The sequence below is a fragment of the Rutilus rutilus genome (assembly GCF_951802725.1).
Source record: "Rutilus rutilus genome assembly, chromosome: 17".
Classification (NCBI taxonomy): domain Eukaryota; kingdom Metazoa; phylum Chordata; class Actinopteri; order Cypriniformes; family Leuciscidae; genus Rutilus; species Rutilus rutilus.
The window spans coordinates 23,670,767-23,688,146 of record NC_140230.1 but is presented as its reverse complement, the minus strand read 5'-3'; the positions used below and the strand labels follow the sequence as shown (position 1 = coordinate 23,688,146).

Below are 17,380 nucleotides of genomic sequence, written 5' to 3'. Positions count from 1 at the left end.
ATCAGCCCTTTTTTTTACTTGCAAACACAGAGTGTTTTTAATGTCACATCTTAGAATATCAATGTTAATGTGGAGTCAGCATTTGCCTTTAATATTTAAATAAATATGACTTAATAAACATGGAGCCATTCTGAATCAGCCCTCTTGCTCAGGACGTGTTTGCAGAAGGGACCCTTGGCTGTTTTTTGCCGCCCATGCAAAGAGCAGTGATTGGCTGATGTGTAACATTCTGACCCTGGGGTCAGCCATCTAACTGTCAGACGTCACTGGAAGGAATTTTGGGGATGTGTCTGGAAGACAAAGCCAGCATACATCTATCCTGTCCCTAAGTCCCTGGATTGTCTAGTGTGTAGGCGTGCAGCACATATCAGTGCTTTCAGAGCTGGTGTGTGCGCAGCATAAGAATGAATTTGTATAATTGAGAAGCAAAATAACAGACAGTTGATTCATAGAAATTATTCGTTTTTATGTCAAAGAAAATAATATTTTGCGAGCACATTCTTCAGTAAAGTTGACAGGTGCAAATCATACTGATGTAGTCAAGTCAAGTGGATGGTAGGTTATTTTTTCCCTTGTTGGTGACATTTCCAAATGAATCACAATCAACACCAACTTCAATATCTATAATATAGGGTAGTCTACTGTACCAGTAGCCATATATAGATTATTATTTTTCCATTAGAAAATTATCATCAGCTAGATTATATTTTTGGTCTCAGGTCGAGTCAGCCATATTGGAGCGAGCGATTCAGAACTGCAGCAGCCAGCGTTGGGAAGCCCGATTCATTTACTGTATCGGTTCGTTCGACCCGTTCGTTTCAGCGAACCGATTCACTGATTCCTTTGAGTCATCATTCAAGGGTTCCCTTGAAATTCGCTGCATATCGCTATGTTTTCGATTAAGTTTATACAAAATGTAGATTAATGTTAAAAATGATTTGCATTTGATGCTTTCACTTGAATTAGATAAAGATTTTTGTCTATTTTTTTTTTTTTTTTTTTTTTTTAAACAGACAAATTTCCTTAGCGTTATAGTTATCATGTCACTCACATACATTTTAATTGTCAATTTTCTTCCTTGTACAGTCCATTGATTTGCAAACGCTTTGCGAGTCGGTTCTAAAGAACGATTAAAAAGATTCGGTTCCGCATAATAATTCATTCGCGAATCGGTCATACCTATCAGCAGCGAGTGAGAGCAAGAGGGAGGATTCCGGCTTCAGATCCACTACAGACCCCACGGAGCCTGGACGGACCCACAAACAGCGTTAACACGGGATACAAACCTAAGCCCAACATTACAGGGTGTTTATCAAGAGGGCGCGTTTTTGGAGACATTCGATGAAAAGAATATGGTAAATATCGGTTCCTTGTTAAGAATGCACGTTTTATATTTGCTATAATAATTGCAATAAGTGTGTTAGCCTGGTAGCATAGCGTGAGGGGCTCGGATCTGCACTTGGACATGAAGAGTGGGCTTTCCTGGGCCAATTTGACATGTTGTGTTGAATTAGATTGTGAATGCGAGGCGTGTTATTGCATTGCAGCGTGCTTAGGATTCCCTTATCGTTATGAAATTTCTGATAAAAGTCAGCTATGCACGGTTTTGCAAGACAAAATGCTCCTGGCAATGCGAAAGAGACCATACCCAGCAATTTTAAGCCATTCCCAGTGTTTTTTTTTTCTTCACGGAAAATGCGTCGTGTCAAATTTAACACCAATCTGCATGTTTAATAACCCGGTGTAAATATGTCTTGATCGCTGTTGGATTGTTATCTTGAGTTAACTGTGTTGTGTTAGGGTCTGTGCTGTGTATTGTTGTCAGACTGTTTCTGTTCACATGGTGAACTGAAAACAATAACAAAAGACAATGCAAACCAATTTTGTGCGCAGACAAGCTTTATTAGCATTTGCCCTATGATGCTCTCTACCAATATTATGTATTTTCACTTAATGACTAGTTCTGATAAAATGCAGTAATTTCGCTTATTTGTTAGGGAAGCTTTAGCCCAATCTCGGATAGCCTACATGGTTTAATATTCTGGAGGGTTGAACTGGTTAAATTCAATTCGATTATTGTTTTATAAAATAGAAGAAAAAACTTATTGGAAAAGCTACAATAATTAGCAAGTAGGATGTGATATCTGTCCACAACCATATTAAATTATTGATCTGTCTATTAAAGTTTTATTCTTTATTCTGCTTCTTTTCTTTTTATGCTGACTTAGAAATTCGTGAACGAATCGTTCTTTTGAGGCGGTTCTTTCTATTGAATCTCTTGAACCGCCTCGCACAACTTTTCTGAACGATTTGTTCACGAATCAGACTGATTTTTTTTTTCCTTAAATCAACATATAGGCTTATACGAACCAATTTGGTTTAAAAATACAATTTTATCAAAACGTGGGAAATCTAAATTACGTAAATAACCTTGAAAAAAAAAAAACCCTAATGATGCAGATTGCAGAACCGGTTGATTGCAAGGACCTGTTCGAGAGAGCCGATTCACATAAATGAGTCACTAGTAAGTGTTTGCTCTTCACCTGCTTTTTATGGATGTTGACCAATCAGAGCAGCGTTATGTGGTGGGCGGGGCTTCTATAGGCGTGTGTATGTGTGGGTAGCAGGAATCCTTTGCAGGTATTCTCTAGCATTACGTCATTAGCACAGGTAAGGAGCACTGAGGAAGAAGCCTGGAAAGGTACATGGAAATACATCATGCAGTTCTGGAGTTTTCTAAGTTGTGCTAGTGCAGGTACGTGAGTCTTTGTTATAGTGCTGACATTAATCACAGGGGCATTGTGTAATGGTAATCATTCATTATTTACATGCTGCTCAAAGACAGGAAGAGGGTTTCTAACAGGCAGCTTTAAGGGTCGGAAGCTTATTTCACATATATATAAAACCCATCCAGGTGAAGCATCTCATTTGAAAACATTGCTTTGCGTACTCGCATATGGGCTCATCTATAAAACAAAGGGCATTTTTTCTGCTTCAGGGTGGAGTAGAGTTACCTCAAGCCATATTTCATATTTCCAATGCAAATGTGATCGGAAGAACTCCAGGAGGCTTGGCTTGGTGTGGAGCTGCGCTCGAGGCTATGTTTTTATATGGTGGTGTATTTTCAGCAAGCCTCGATAATAGTCCTCAAATACTAAATAAAAGAGCCTGTGTGTATAGCCATTTTCACTGTTATTGCTTAATGTACACGATCCTGCAAATGTTTTAAAGAATGGTTTGGTTCATTATTTTGGTTTGAGTAATGGTAGGATGGTAGTGTCTTTAGCTTGTTGTGGTCTTTTACATGGTGGTTTAATGCTGTTTATCTGTGTTATAATTGATTAGGTTTTGGTTTTAAATGTCGTTCGCCATATGCAGGTTATGTGTAATGCATTGCAACATTTGTTTAGAACAAATTCCTGTGTATTTGACAAGTCTCAACATAGCTTTGGTCCGCTGCAGGAATTGGAATGATCCACCAGGCAGGCACAGCGAATGTTGCTTATACATTAAATCAGCATTGATGTAAGGTTTAGAAACCTATACTGTTGATGTTTTAAGAGTTTAGCCTACATAATTTTCAGTAACCTTACAGTGAACTTGGATTGAAGAGTAAAGAGACCATTAAAGGAATATTACGGTTTCAATGCAAGTTTAGCTCAGTTGACAACATGTGTGTTGATTATCTAAAAAAATTACTTTCACTCTTCCCTCTATTTTTTTTTCTGCAAAACCAAGATTGAGGCACTTGGAATGGAAGTGAATGGGGGCAAGTTTTGGCAGATTATGTATTATTTGAGCTGTCAAGCTGTTTAATGAATCATTGATCACCTTCATTTTAGGTGTTGTGTTGTGTCATTGCATCAAAGTTGTACAATTGAACATAACTTTACAGAGAAAAGCTCAAGCCATGATTATTTTTATTTTTTTTACACAAAATCACGTTAATGCATTTTGTTTACATCTTGTGTCTATAATTCTGTTTAACACATTGGCCCCATTCACTTCTATTGAAAGTGCGTCACACTCACAGTAACCTATATTTTCATCACTTTAAAAGAAAATGAGGGACAGTGGAAATAATTTTTTTGTGATAATCAACATATGCCACAAATGCTGAGCTTAACTCGCTGATCCTGGAATATTTCTTTAAATATATTACCGTTATAAATGTTTGTTGTTGTTGTTGTTGTTTTGGAAAGAAAAAAACTTTTACATTTATTATTTAAAAAATATCTATTTCAAATAAATGCTGTTATTTATTTCGAATGTTCTAGTCGTCAAAGAATTCTGTTTTCTGAATTCTGAACTGTTTTCAATATTGATTTGTCAGTAATGGCTGCTGAAATGTATATTTGTCATCTCAGGAACAAATCAAAATATATTAAAATAGAAAAGTTATTTAAAATTGTAATGTTTTACAATACACATATCTTTACTGTATTTTTTATGAAATAAAGGCAGCCTTTTTTGAGACACTTTTTATCAACAGCATAAAAAAATCTCACTGACCCCAAACTTTTGAATGGTAGTGTAGTTATTGAATACTTCCATGTATATATTTTGGTTTATTCAGTAACTGAACTATAGCTAATTAAATCATATGGTGGTTTGTCTGACATTGTAAATATAGCTATCAGCATTTTGATTTACTCATGTTGAATCATGTGTATTGTTCGACTATTGTATCGCCTTCAATGTTTACTAAAATCGGAATCTTTGTTCTACTGTCAGTCTTGTATCTGATATTGATCGATGAGTGTTGACTCAGTGATGGCTCGCGTAGATGAATTTTTTTTGCCTGCGTGGGTGAATATGTATGTTACCATGACTCCAGAAGCGCATCAGGAAAATTTGGTAAAGAAGATCCAGTTTCTCCTACCTGAAGTGCTGCTCAACCGAGCATTGGAATTGTCAGGTGTGTATTATTAAGCCAGGGCATGATGACTGGAATGTGGATTTATTCAGCTCAGCCAGGCCTCAGGGTCTTTCCTCTGGGCTATTCATTAAGGGAATTATCCTGGGCTGCTTTTAGGCCGTAGGGTGACATTTTCTCTGTCATTATTACTATTGATTGGCTGAGGTCAACACAAATAGCAGCGATGAGACATTTCTGTCTGAATGATTTCTTTTTAATGGTGATTTTTACTTTTCAGGGAATATAGTTTTTGGGAGATACTGTTCTGATCACATCATCTCAGTGGTTCTGTGGTACCCGAAAGAAGATATTTTGACAAATGTGGTGTCTTTTGAGTCCAAACAAGGATCACTATGGACAAAAACATTCTTCAAAATACTTTTATGTTCCACAGAAGAAATAGTCAGAGGAAGGGTGAATAAAATGCTGACTGATTTGTCATTTATGGGTGGACCATCCCTTGAAGTCATCAGTGGTAAAGCCCTGTCATCTTGCATTGATTCAGGGCCCCATTTACACTTTGTATTAAGATGCGTTTCGGTCGATGGAATCATTAGATGAGGGAGACACATTCCCGTTTACACCTGGTGTTTTAAATCCGTCTCTTTTGTCCACTTCCGTCCTGATTTCTTTGAGGGGAGGGTTGATAGGCATGTAAATTAAATATATGGGCTTTTTCAGATCTTTTGAGCTAATGGACGAAATAAGCTCATGCAATTTACATATGAACACGAAAGGAGACGACGGAAAAACACAGAAAGCAGCAGCTTTTGTTTCTGCTCTGAAAGCCACAAGCCTGTTCCGAACGCTGTCAGTGTGTGTGTTAGAAATCAAGAATGGTGAGAGAACATTGTGCTTGGTATGTTTTTCATCTTGAAATTAAACTTAGGTCTTCAGACAACAAACTTTAAATCCCGTCTGTCTAGTGCGCTTCCCATAATATTTACGCATTAAGTCAGTAGGCGGAGAGTAGGCAGTCTTCTGTGGTTGTTGGAACGCATTCAACCACATGAGCGTCTGCACCATGAAAGCAATCCGGTCAATGCGTTTTCAACTACCTTTGGAAGTGGTCGAAAGTGGACAGGCTCAACTTTTTGGACCCCGTTTGCACCAGTATTTGGCGTCGTCCACTTGTGATCCAATTGACGAAGACGCTTCTTAATACCAGGAATAAACAGGGCCTAATTAAAGTCATCTCACCATCTGTACCTTAAAACTGGTCTCAATTCAGCCTCTGTCAGTCAGCAGCACCAGCGTGATGAGTCGTTATGGCACTGTCACAGAGCTGTGACTGCTGAGAGGAAAGATAAGAGGTTAAGAAACGGGTGAATTTGTGCGCTGTAAGCAGAAGGGGGGCTTTCAGAAGGGTTTGCACTGATGGATGTCTTTTGTAGATGCTGTTGAGAGGGGTTAATCCTCTCCTTGCTGTCTCTCATTCTTACCCTTCCTTCTCCCCTGTGGCTTACTCTCCTCCTATCCTAAAAACACATCTCTCTCTGTTATGCTTTTGACTCTATTTGTACTTGCTTTCAAGAAAAGCAGAAGGGATACAATTCTGACCAATAATATTTTGATGTTAATGTGGCTGATAAATGGCATGACATATTAAAATACTTTTTTGTCTAAATAAATTTAAATAGAAAACTACCAATTAATTGTTTTTAATGGTGCAAGTAAATTTAGACATCACGCAATTATAATATACAGTATAAAAAGATTATATTCAATTTGAGATTTGCTGAGCATTACATTTAACAGTGTTATTAAATTATTATTTTTTTTAAGTGAGTGTAAGATGACTGCAAAAGCATTTAAATGTACAAATAGAGGACGTGCAATTACATATTTACTATTTATCGATCCCAAAAAACAACAAAAATCTTGAATATCAGATGACAACCTGATATGGTACAGATATATATTGTGCATTTCTCAAAATATTCCAATGCAACTTCCTGTTTGCATTCGTCCATTCATTGGAAAAATTAGTTTGAGGATTTTAACAGTTAGAAAGATATTTTCCGCTTTGCTCTCTGAGCATAATGTTTAGCTTGCTTCTAATCTTAGTTTTCATGTTATTTCCTAGATTTATTCTTTGTGTAAAATGCTCTGGGTGTCATAATAACTTGGCATCAGCGTTTCATAATAACAACTGATGTTCTCAGAAAACTTGTGCAAGATCATTTGGCTGTTACTCAATAAGCAATAAAGGCATCATTAAGATATTGGCTGTCATCCCTCTTTAGTCTTGCGTAGTTTTGCTTTTTTATTAAGAGTTTTGTTTTTTGTTGGAAAATCAAAATAAAACCAGCTTCTCATGGTAGAGTTTCTGGTCCAAGCTTGTCATTTATGGTCCAAGTTGGTGTAGATAGCTGTTATGGCTGGAGGTTGATCTTTTAGACAACCTTGTTCCATCAATAAAGAAGCTGCCATATTCCAAAAATCCGTTTAAGTTAGTATTACATGTTTTTGTCTTATATTTATTTACAGAGACATTTCTTTTATATTCCTGTTGAAAACATTGCTGTAGCATGACTGTCACTTTTTGGAATTGAGCACTTTCTCGGATTGGTGTGATGAATCAGTCAGGAGATTATGTGAGCGATAACATCTCAGCCTCTTCTCCTGCTCTCACTCTTACAGTCTCACAGTCAGGCCTGGAGCTACAGCGCAGCCTATTACAATAGACGAATGCGATGTGTGTGTTCATTTATGACAATTTACTGATCTTCTCTGTGTTTGTTTCTCTGAGCTGTCTATTTTTCACAATTACTGTCTGCTTTGCTTCTATTTCCCTCTAGTGCTATGCGAGCTTTAGGTTGATTGCCAGTTTGATAGCTGCCTGCATTTATGAAAAGATCTCACTGGCATTAACTCTAAAGCTGAACATAGTTCACAGAGTGAAAGTTGGTCGCTGGCAGAGAAAAACAAACCAGATTTCTTTAGGTGTTGTGGGGTACTGCAGTGACCTTTGAATTAAGTGCAGTTTTACTTATCATCACAGTTACAAAGTCTGACCGCCTTTTTGTTTATTCACCTTTTCAGCGGAATGCAGTGTGAAATACTGATGCTTTGAATAGCTGAAATGCCCTGCATTCCAATTAAAGTGCAGTGAAATTCAGCATCTACAATGAAAAGATTATCCAGCTGTATAATGAGATGGCTTTACTGTGGTTGTGATCGTCGCTCAGCCTCTGGCTGACCTGCAGTGGGCTCAAGAATGACCTCATTCTCTGCTTTTTGTATCACTCTGTCCTTTCTGTGTTCTATAGTTTCATGCTAATGATCCTCGGACATAATTCCATTCTATTGTGTTATGTTGTGTTCCAGACAAACATTTTTTATGTTCAGTTTGTTCAGTTTTTTTTATCACTGGTCAGAATTCTATATTCTATTCTATTCTATTCTATTCTATTCTATTCTATTATAGACACAGAAATGGAAACCTTTAAAACCCCATTAAATGGCTTAATGAGGGCAAGTTTCATTCATGTGTTGACATATTTATCGTATTTTCCAGAAAATAAGTCACACCTGACTATAAGTTGCACCTGGTCAAAATTGCATTGTTGAAAAAAACAAAAACAGATTGCATCGCATCTGTGTATGTCACATTTTTTTGTAAATTTTGAAATAATGTAACATACCAAAAAGTTGATGAAACATTTACGAACATTCATTATAAATGTTCGCATAACCTAATAGACTGGTCTGGGTTTTAGAATTTCTAGTATCGGTCTAGTAGCAGTATCTGTGCTTAGTTGTAATTTCATATTTTTTCCCTGTTTGTTTTCCTTTTCTGTGTCAGTGGTTGTTTCAGATGCATTTATCATTACGTGCACATAAACACATAGTCTTGACTGTAGTTGGTGATTTGAAGTTGAAGTTGAATGTGTAGATTACCAGAGCAGTTGACAGCTAGAGGGCTCTCTATACACACACTTGTGCTTAAACATACATCCAATGCTTTTGTATAATGAAGATTATTTCTGCAACTGTATAAACTCTAATATGATTCTGTTATTTTTTTGCAGATATTTCAAGGATATCATATTATGCAGGTAAGACAACTTTCCCTTTTACTTTCCCTTTCTCGCTTTCTCTCTGAAATGGATTTCAAATTGATCGGAGGGGGGGGAAATGTCAACCTAACCTTAATCCACCATTTACTGAATGTGAATTGAGTAGAGCGTGTTCTCCTATAAAGCAGATCAGTACATTCTGTTCCAAAGCCTGTCAGCTGCCTTTGGGCTGCCCATATGACAATGGAGCTGCATTTTAATTCCCCCCATAACCAGCTTTTCTCATTTGATGTATTATTCATTTATGTAAAAACACTTTTTAATGCTGTAAACTCTCAAGCTTTGGAGTTTTTTTTCTTTCTTTTTGTTTTGTATATGTTTTTGCTCATACCCTTGTTGAGGGAGTGTTGTTCAAGTCTAGATGTGTGGTTTGCTGGTGCATCTTCATTCATAGTTTTCTGTGGATCAGATTCAAGATGCCCAACCAATCAGCTGATGCTTCATATTTTTAACCTTGTTTCTTTCCATCACCAAGGGCATTACTGTTGGAAGGAAGGAGGGCCTTTTTAGACAGTAGGGTTCCTGTGTGTCTGTTTGGCATCTATGGAGACCATTATTAAGCACAAAATGGGGCCTATTAGCTGATATTTGAGAATGCGGTTAGTATAGCAGGAAATGACCTGTTTGCCCTCCCTATAGGGAACGAGTGCTTGGAATGGTAATGAATATCTCTGGCAAACATGGCAAGGTGAAACTCTTTAAATAACAACAGCAAATTATTTTCTGCATTATATGCTTTGAAATCAAACGGTAAGTTAAATTATAACAAAATAATGCATAAATCTGCTGGTACAGGTCTTGTACTGTACTCCGTACAGGTCAGGAAGAACTGTTCTTCCTCTACTAAGTTTCTTGACCTTTGTCTGTTTTGATCATCATCACTGTATTTATCCATAAAAGACAAGTGGTCAGCATTTCTCCATTCTCTTTTCAGCACTCTCTTAATAGTTATATATATATATATATATATATAGATAGATAGATAGATAGATAGATAGATAGATAGATAGATAGATAGATAGATAGATAGATAGATAGATAGATAGATTGAATATCAATTCTAGAGATTTGTTTTACATTGGAAGTGCACATTTTATCAAGCCAAATAACACTACTTTGTTCACAAATAAAGAAATAGTTTGAATTATCATTAAAAAGGTGTGAACCAATTATTATATAAAATATAATACAAATATAAACTGAAGAGAATCAAAGAGAATCTGCTGTCTTATTTTTTTTTTTACTGATTTTTAAAAAGGTTTTTCAGTAAAATTCAGATATATTTTTTTTTGTGGATGTTATTTACTACTATCATTAAATCGTGATATCGTCTGCATTGTATCTTTCATTTTAGATATAGACAATGCCATTACAGACTGAATTATGGTAAATCTCTGATATATTTTTTGTGTTTGTATAGTAAATAGCACAGAACCGTTTCAGTTAGCTGTAGTTTGTAATCTGAAAAGGTATGTTTGGGATTACACAACTTCTGAACTATTTCTTCAGTACATTGCCATAGTACCTTATAGAGAGTTCTTCAACATGAAAAACAGTGTTGAAGTTATGTAAATTGCAAAGCTTGATGATGCACTTGTTTGCTAAAAAAAAACTTTAGCTACATTTGCAGCGATGTTTCATCGTTTATTTATGTGCATCTCTGCAAGTATGGGCTGTTGTCAAAAACAGGAAACAGGCTTCCTTCCTTTAGCCTTTGTCAGGTAGCTGACGGACATTCCTTCAAGTCGCTCTCTACATGAAACTCCACAGCTGTCCTGAAGAGCCACAGACAGCCTCTTGATGAAGCATACAATATAACATTTCTATCATTATTCATGAGGTGATTAGGGGTTCTTCGAAACGATAATGCTTTGTATTTAAATGTGCAACACGATGCCGAGAATGTAAACGGAAGCCGGACCGCCCAACTGAATAATCCTGGTCAAACCCTGACCCTGAAAAACCTGCTCGGCTGCTTCTTTTAGCTTGGTGGTCTGTGTTTTGTAAACACAAACTGGTCAGCCAATAGCAGTTGGTTTCATAGGACTCATTAGCATATTTAAAGAGGCCCCTCCTCTCATTTCAGTTGGCCTGATTCTCTCTCTCTCTCATCCCTCCCTGTTACACATACTTTCTCTCCTGACACACTCTGCCGGATTGTGAAACTTACACACGCCGTCACCGCAGTCTCTCTTAATCTAGATGAACCTCAGAAAGGCAGCTAAAAGGAAGCATTTTAGCATGTGAGGATTATTCTTGTCGACATTTCTGCTTTTCCTCCAGCCTTGCCTGCCGCATCCATTCTCTGGAATACTCCGGACAGCTGTGGGATTTCCCGGTCACTTTTGGATGTTTTTCCACTGCTCTTGTTAGTGGTTTTCGAAAACAAGACCAGCACACCTTGCATATCTACCTGGCGTCCACCCTCTTTCCCATTACCACATGGTCTTCTGGATCACTTCATGTTTTCGCACTTCTGGATTAGAGCATCCGTCAGCTGACCAATCACCTTCCTGTGACCTCGCACTACGCCCCGCCACAAGCCTTTGAGGGCCATCCCTGGTGGCCTGGTCAAAGTGCGTTGCGGTGGGCCGGGGTCACCCCCTGCTCCCTATGACTGTGTCAGGGAGTCGGAGAGCCGCTGGGCCTGGGAGAGAGACGAGAGAGGAGGCCAGCGGATGGAGAGCAGCGGCTGCAATCCCTTCCCGCTGTGCTGGGCACGAGGAGCCAGCGTTTACTCCTACCCTCCCCCTCTGCCAAGTATGTCACCCACATACAGCACTGCAAACCGCTTCCACGATACTGTTTCACGCTCGATCTGTTTTACAGGATGTGGAGTATTGATTTAAAGGAGGTTGAGGAGAAAGGTGTAGGAGGTCCGATATGACCTCTCAGTGGTTTTCGTCTCTAGGTTTTTGCTACTGTCCTTTATTGTGGTATTTGCTCTCAATAGAAGTGCTTTTGAATTGGGTTTAGTTTAATATCTCGGCAGATGCCTTCTAGCACATCATCTATATTTGTAGGGCTGTGCCGCTACAGTCTTACATTGTTTATTGCACTTATTTTTCCACACAATATTGCATCAGTCCTTCATGTTTTAGAGTAGTTTTATTTATGGTACGAGATAAAAGTGAAGCCAATAGCACAAGAGATTCACTCACTCGTGTTTGGTGAAGTATCAATCATGATCTGTCTATGATATTTTGTGTAATGTATTGTGAGATAGTTGGCCATTCCAGCCTTAGTTTATACCGGAGTCGACAACCTGTTAGACCTTCAATTTATTTTGCTAAATGGATTAGACTACTGTTCAAAATTTTATTTATTTTTTTTGAAAAAATGTAAGTATCTTATGCTCACTAAAGCTGTATTTATTTGATTAAAAATACAGTAAATACATGAATTAATATTGTAAAATTAAATGTTACTCCAGGTTTCTTCAGAAATCATTCTAAAAATCTGGGTTGGTGCTCAATAGACATTTCTTAATATTATCAATGTTGTAAATGTAATATTTTTGTGGAACCTTTGATTTTCTTTTTCATAAAGTGCATTTATTTGAAATAGAAATCTTTTGTAACATTATGAATGTCTTTACTGTCTGTTTTGATCAAATTAATTTATCCTTGCTGAATAGAAGTATTAATTTCTTTAAAAAAAAAAAATCGTACTGACCCCAAACTTTTGAACAGTAGTGTATAGTACCAGACTAGGCAGTTTAGTCTTAAATTTGTATCGCACATCACTTACATGAGCAAGGGTCAGATTTTAATTTTGACAAATTTTTATTTTATTCACGGACCAAAGATTATTTTTTACTTGCATTTGCCACTGAATGTGTGGCCTGTATGCCTATGTTTACCCTTCCTGATTCCAAAAGTTGATTTATACTGTTGTCCCGTGTACAAGTCTGGGCAAAGATATTAAAATTTGCTTATTTCTTTCAATTATTAATTATTTTTTGACATGGTTTCAATGAAAAGCAGCCCCACTGGAGCAGGGAGTTTCGAAGGATCTTTTCTGTATTATAGGACTGAGAAATCAACTCACTGTCTATGAGCTCCAACTCATTAGGCTGAGTTTAATGAACAATCAGAGAGCCTGATTATCTCTCCGCTGACATCAGTGCAAGAGCAGTCATGTAGGTGGAGCGTAGCTTCATTACTGAGGGGTGAATTCCCACCTGAGCTACACTGTGTATGTTGGAAGCTTGGCTCATACGAAAATACCAAATATATCGTTATTTATTGTCAGTGAGATCTGTGAGTTTCATTGTGTGGCTGATGCATGGTACTGATGCAGAAATATTTACACTTGTATTTTATTGTATTTATTTTACTGGCTAATAGGCATTCCCGATATTAGCTTTCCTACAGCACATACTTATCTAATTGCTGGGAAATCACCATTTGTTTATAGCTGAGTTAATCAAATCTCAGCAATACTGGTGTTAATTGGAGATTATATGCCTTTACAAATGAATATACCAAAGGCACACAGCTTGACAGCCACTTTCAATTCTTTTCTCACATTTACTCTTGGGCCCATTTCACACAGCGATTGCAGTTTGCTGCCCACTGCCACTCAAGCTGCACTCGAAATTGTAATTGTATTATTTTATCATAAATTTCATTTATCAAACATCATTTTTTTTTTTTTTTTTTTTTTTTCTCTCTAACTGTCCAGGCCATAGATACAATCAGACCTCCTGCATGGCTAGCTTCTCTCCACCACAATCAGACAGTTTCCTTTTTCTGTGCACCAAATACAGATTTTATAGCCATTAAAAGATGATAATTAGTAGTGTGTGTTTTTTTTTTAATGCAAGTGGTTACAAAAAATGTATGTAACTTCATTTTAAACATATTTTTTGTTGAACTTAGTTTTTTTTTTTTTTTTTTAGCTATCAAATCTAATATATTGAGTGATTCCAATATTCAAGTCTGTGTTTTTGAGTAAATGGAAAAGACCTGTTTTTATTTGACATTCAGTTATGTTGTAGCCTAGAATTAAAAGATGGAAGATACTTGTTTCTGCACCGGCATTAGCAAAGCTGTTGCTCATTAGACACAGCATCATTCATTATGGTCTTTGTACATATAGCCATTCACAACCTAACCATAAGCTCTACTCTTCAGCACAATGGTTACCATAAAACCTTCAGCTTAACAGAAACTCCTTTAAATGTCAAAATTTACTGAACATTAAACATTACCAGGTCTTTCCATTCACTCAAAAACACATAAAATAACACTTCATTTCAACATTTACTCTCCTGATCCAGCCATGTGCAAAGCATGCTGGGGAATAAAAATCCTCCGTCCAGTTTCAGTTAAAGCAACAAAAATCAATTGCGTAATCTCAACACAAATGGATTAAGTAAACTTCAATTTTAAATTTAAGTGGATTGAACCCAATGCAGTTAAGTTAGGACAAAATGTATAGCAATTGTGTTACATTAGCTCATTTTAATTAAGTAATTTGAACAAGCAGCAAAATCATATTTTTCAGTGTAGATTTAGTAGCAATACGGTGTATTACACATAAAAAGTTGGAAACTGACCTCTGTTAGCCAAGGGCAAAGAAATGAGGACACAGTGAACGCTATGTCCAGGGCAAAAGTACATGAAGAGGAACAAGAAAAGAGAGATGAAAACTACACCTTTTCTTTTGTCACACCTTTCTCATGTCCAAGGGTTTGAGATCTAATAAGGCAAATAAATGTCAGTCTCTCTCTCTTTCTCTTTTTCCTTCCAGCTCCTGTCTGTAAAGAAATTGAGTTGGAATTGGGATAAACCATTCCTGTCTTCGAGGCGTGTGTTTGCTGCAAAGAATCTGTATGTCTATTGATGTCATCTTGTGAGAGGAGACCGAATCCTCTACCTATGGGTCTGTGCAGAATTACCCCATGAAAAGAGTCTCTTTAGTCATCTTCTAAGTTTAACCTATAGCTGTGGAGGAGCCAGTGAAATAAACCTTAAGTGAGAAAGAGATATTGAAAGAGACCACTCTCACTATCAGATGGTCTCAGCTTACGTTTCTTGAGCTCAGATACTGGAGCTTTTTGTGTGGTGTCCAGTCTCTCAGAGATTGAGTTCTTTGAAAAGACTATTGCTGGGAGAAAGATAAGGTGAAGGCACAGCACATGCGTACTAAAATGAGTGCAGTATGACACCAATGTGTCTAAGCAATGACTTTAGTTTGATCTAAATTATGTAGTTTTAGCATGTGTGGTCAAATTTTGTTTTGTTTTTGTTTTTGCTTTGCTTTGACTTCGGCTTCGGCTTTGGCTTCAGTTTAGACCAGGCTTGTGCAAAATTCAGAATTTCAGAATTGGCCTCCATTCAATTCATGAATTGGAATTTGAATTGAATTTACTCCGCCCCACAGGACATTGAATTGAATTTGAATTGGAATGACAGGAAGTGGAATTAAATTCATGGCAATTCAAAGCAATTCCACACAGTCACACAACAGAAAGAATGTATTGAGTCTTGCATGCATTCAGTGTTAGGAAGGTTACTTTGGAAATGTTATTGCTTACTGTTATTAGTTACCCATTATAGATGTGGTTTGGATTACTTTATTTGGACAACTTTATCAATGCAAAGCAATTTCGTTTTAAGTTGATTAGTAACTAATTGAATTAAACATTTTACGTCAGTAATACAACTAAATACAATTACATTAATTTTGTAATTTAATAACAGAAATTTCATTTCACGTAACTATTTACTCCTCAACCCTGCATACATTTTGTTCTAAAATAGATATTGATCAAATTCTTGAAATAAATTACCCCCTCAATGTTGTTTAATTAGTTTTGTTCCAATGTAATTTTCATTTCATTTCAAAGTAATCACACAAACACAAAGTTGTTGTAAATGCAGTTATCATTTATTCCAAATGCAAAAAAAATTACTGAGCAACACTGTTGCATCTCATTCTCAATAGCTCCTCAAATGTTTTTTCATTGAGTCTGCACCGTTCTGGTCTGAATATCTTTCCTGCAACACTAAAGATTCTCTCAACAGGTGCAGAGTGAAGTTGTAAGGGACTTCTGAAACTTAAAAAGTCCAGTGTTGCCCATCAAATTGTGCTTTCAAACAAATGTCCACCTCAAATTATTTAGCAACCATTTTAAATATTTGGTTAAAGTAAAGCATTCTGGGAAATGGAGTCATGTTCCATCATGTTCCACAAAATTACAATTACAATAAATCAAACTTAATTATTTGTTCTGTGACTAGTGCTTTTAACATTCATTGCTAGGGGAAAACATATCCTTTTAAAGTAATCTGTACAAACTAATATAATTTATAATGCAATCATATCTGACATATACTGTAAAGCTTCATTGTTAAACACTTCACTTAAAATATGTATATGAATTTCTTTGAATTTTTGTTGAATTGCAATTCTGCTTCCTTTAATTCAAATTCGAATTGTAATTCTAGATCCTGTTTTTGACATCAATTCAAATTCAATTCAAATTCAAGAATTGAATTGGAATTAAGGAGTCATTCTCAATTCAATTCTGAATTGTGCACAAGCCTGGTTTAGACTTAGGGCATAAATTGTTATGAACACAGATGTTGTGATCAGAGTTTCTGTCTCATCATTTGCCATGTTCTTTTGAGCAACCATAATCCATAATACACATCTGACATTTGAAATGCTGTACACGTTTAAGTTGCATTTTAAAGTTTTGTATCACGGATCTTTTGTTTAGGCTGCAGTCCAATAAGAGAGGGAAGTATTTAGGGGGAAATTGATAACCATTCTGGCTACTGTATGACTGAGATTTTGGAAAATCCTACTGAACGCATCAAGTACTGAAACAAAGCTTCTCTCTCTTGCCTCTGATTCAGTCAAGGACATTCATCTGAATAATCTTATGCACAGTGAAACTACCTTTCAGTAATTTTGCTTGTTTGATTCAATGTAATGCCACTGGACCTATTTCCTCTATGGAAATAGCACAGCTAAATATAATATTCTCAGGTGTTACCGTGCAAGCTCTTGTGGCCATATTAAGTGTCAGGATTCATAACAGTTCAGGCTCAAGCAAAAGATTTGAAATTTGAGTTCCGTTGGCTTACAGCTGTTGTTTTTGATATTTTTGACTCCCCCACTTTGACTCTTCCAAACGATTGTCCAAGACAGTAATCCAAATAATTTGTATGTTTTATTATGTCACAGAATGTAGCAGAAATACAACATTCAGATGATATTTGCTAGAGTTTGAATTAACTGTAAATGCTAGGTGCCTTTGTTATCAGTCAGTTATGTGTGTGAACTCCTCCTCCTGACCAAGGTCCCATTGAACCACGTGTGTTTACTTGTGGGCGAGTGTACATTCGTGTGTGTGTGTATGTAG

The 17,380-nt window shown here is 36.7% G+C and overlaps 1 protein-coding gene across 7 annotated transcripts in view; it reads left to right on the top strand.

Moving 5' to 3' along the window:
• Positions 1–1,181: 1,181 nt before the first annotated feature.
• Positions 1,182–17,380, top strand: part of ptk2ab (protein tyrosine kinase 2ab) — a 62,889-nt gene continuing 46,690 nt past the window's right edge. For 3 of the 7 annotated variants that reach the window (XM_084385132.1, XM_084385142.1, XM_084385141.1), the window contains exons 1-2: positions 1,182–1,355; positions 8,953–8,979. Coding sequence is in view for 4 of the 7 variants with exons in the window: in XM_084385140.1 (XP_084241266.1) it covers positions 11,679–11,760 (82 nt within the window). In the remaining 3 variants the exon portion in view is untranslated. Of the gene's footprint in view, positions 1,356–8,952; positions 8,980–11,146; positions 11,761–17,380 lie in introns of those variants that run through there. The other 4 variants (XM_084385140.1, XM_084385134.1, XM_084385138.1 and 1 more) reach the window with 4 other exon arrangements.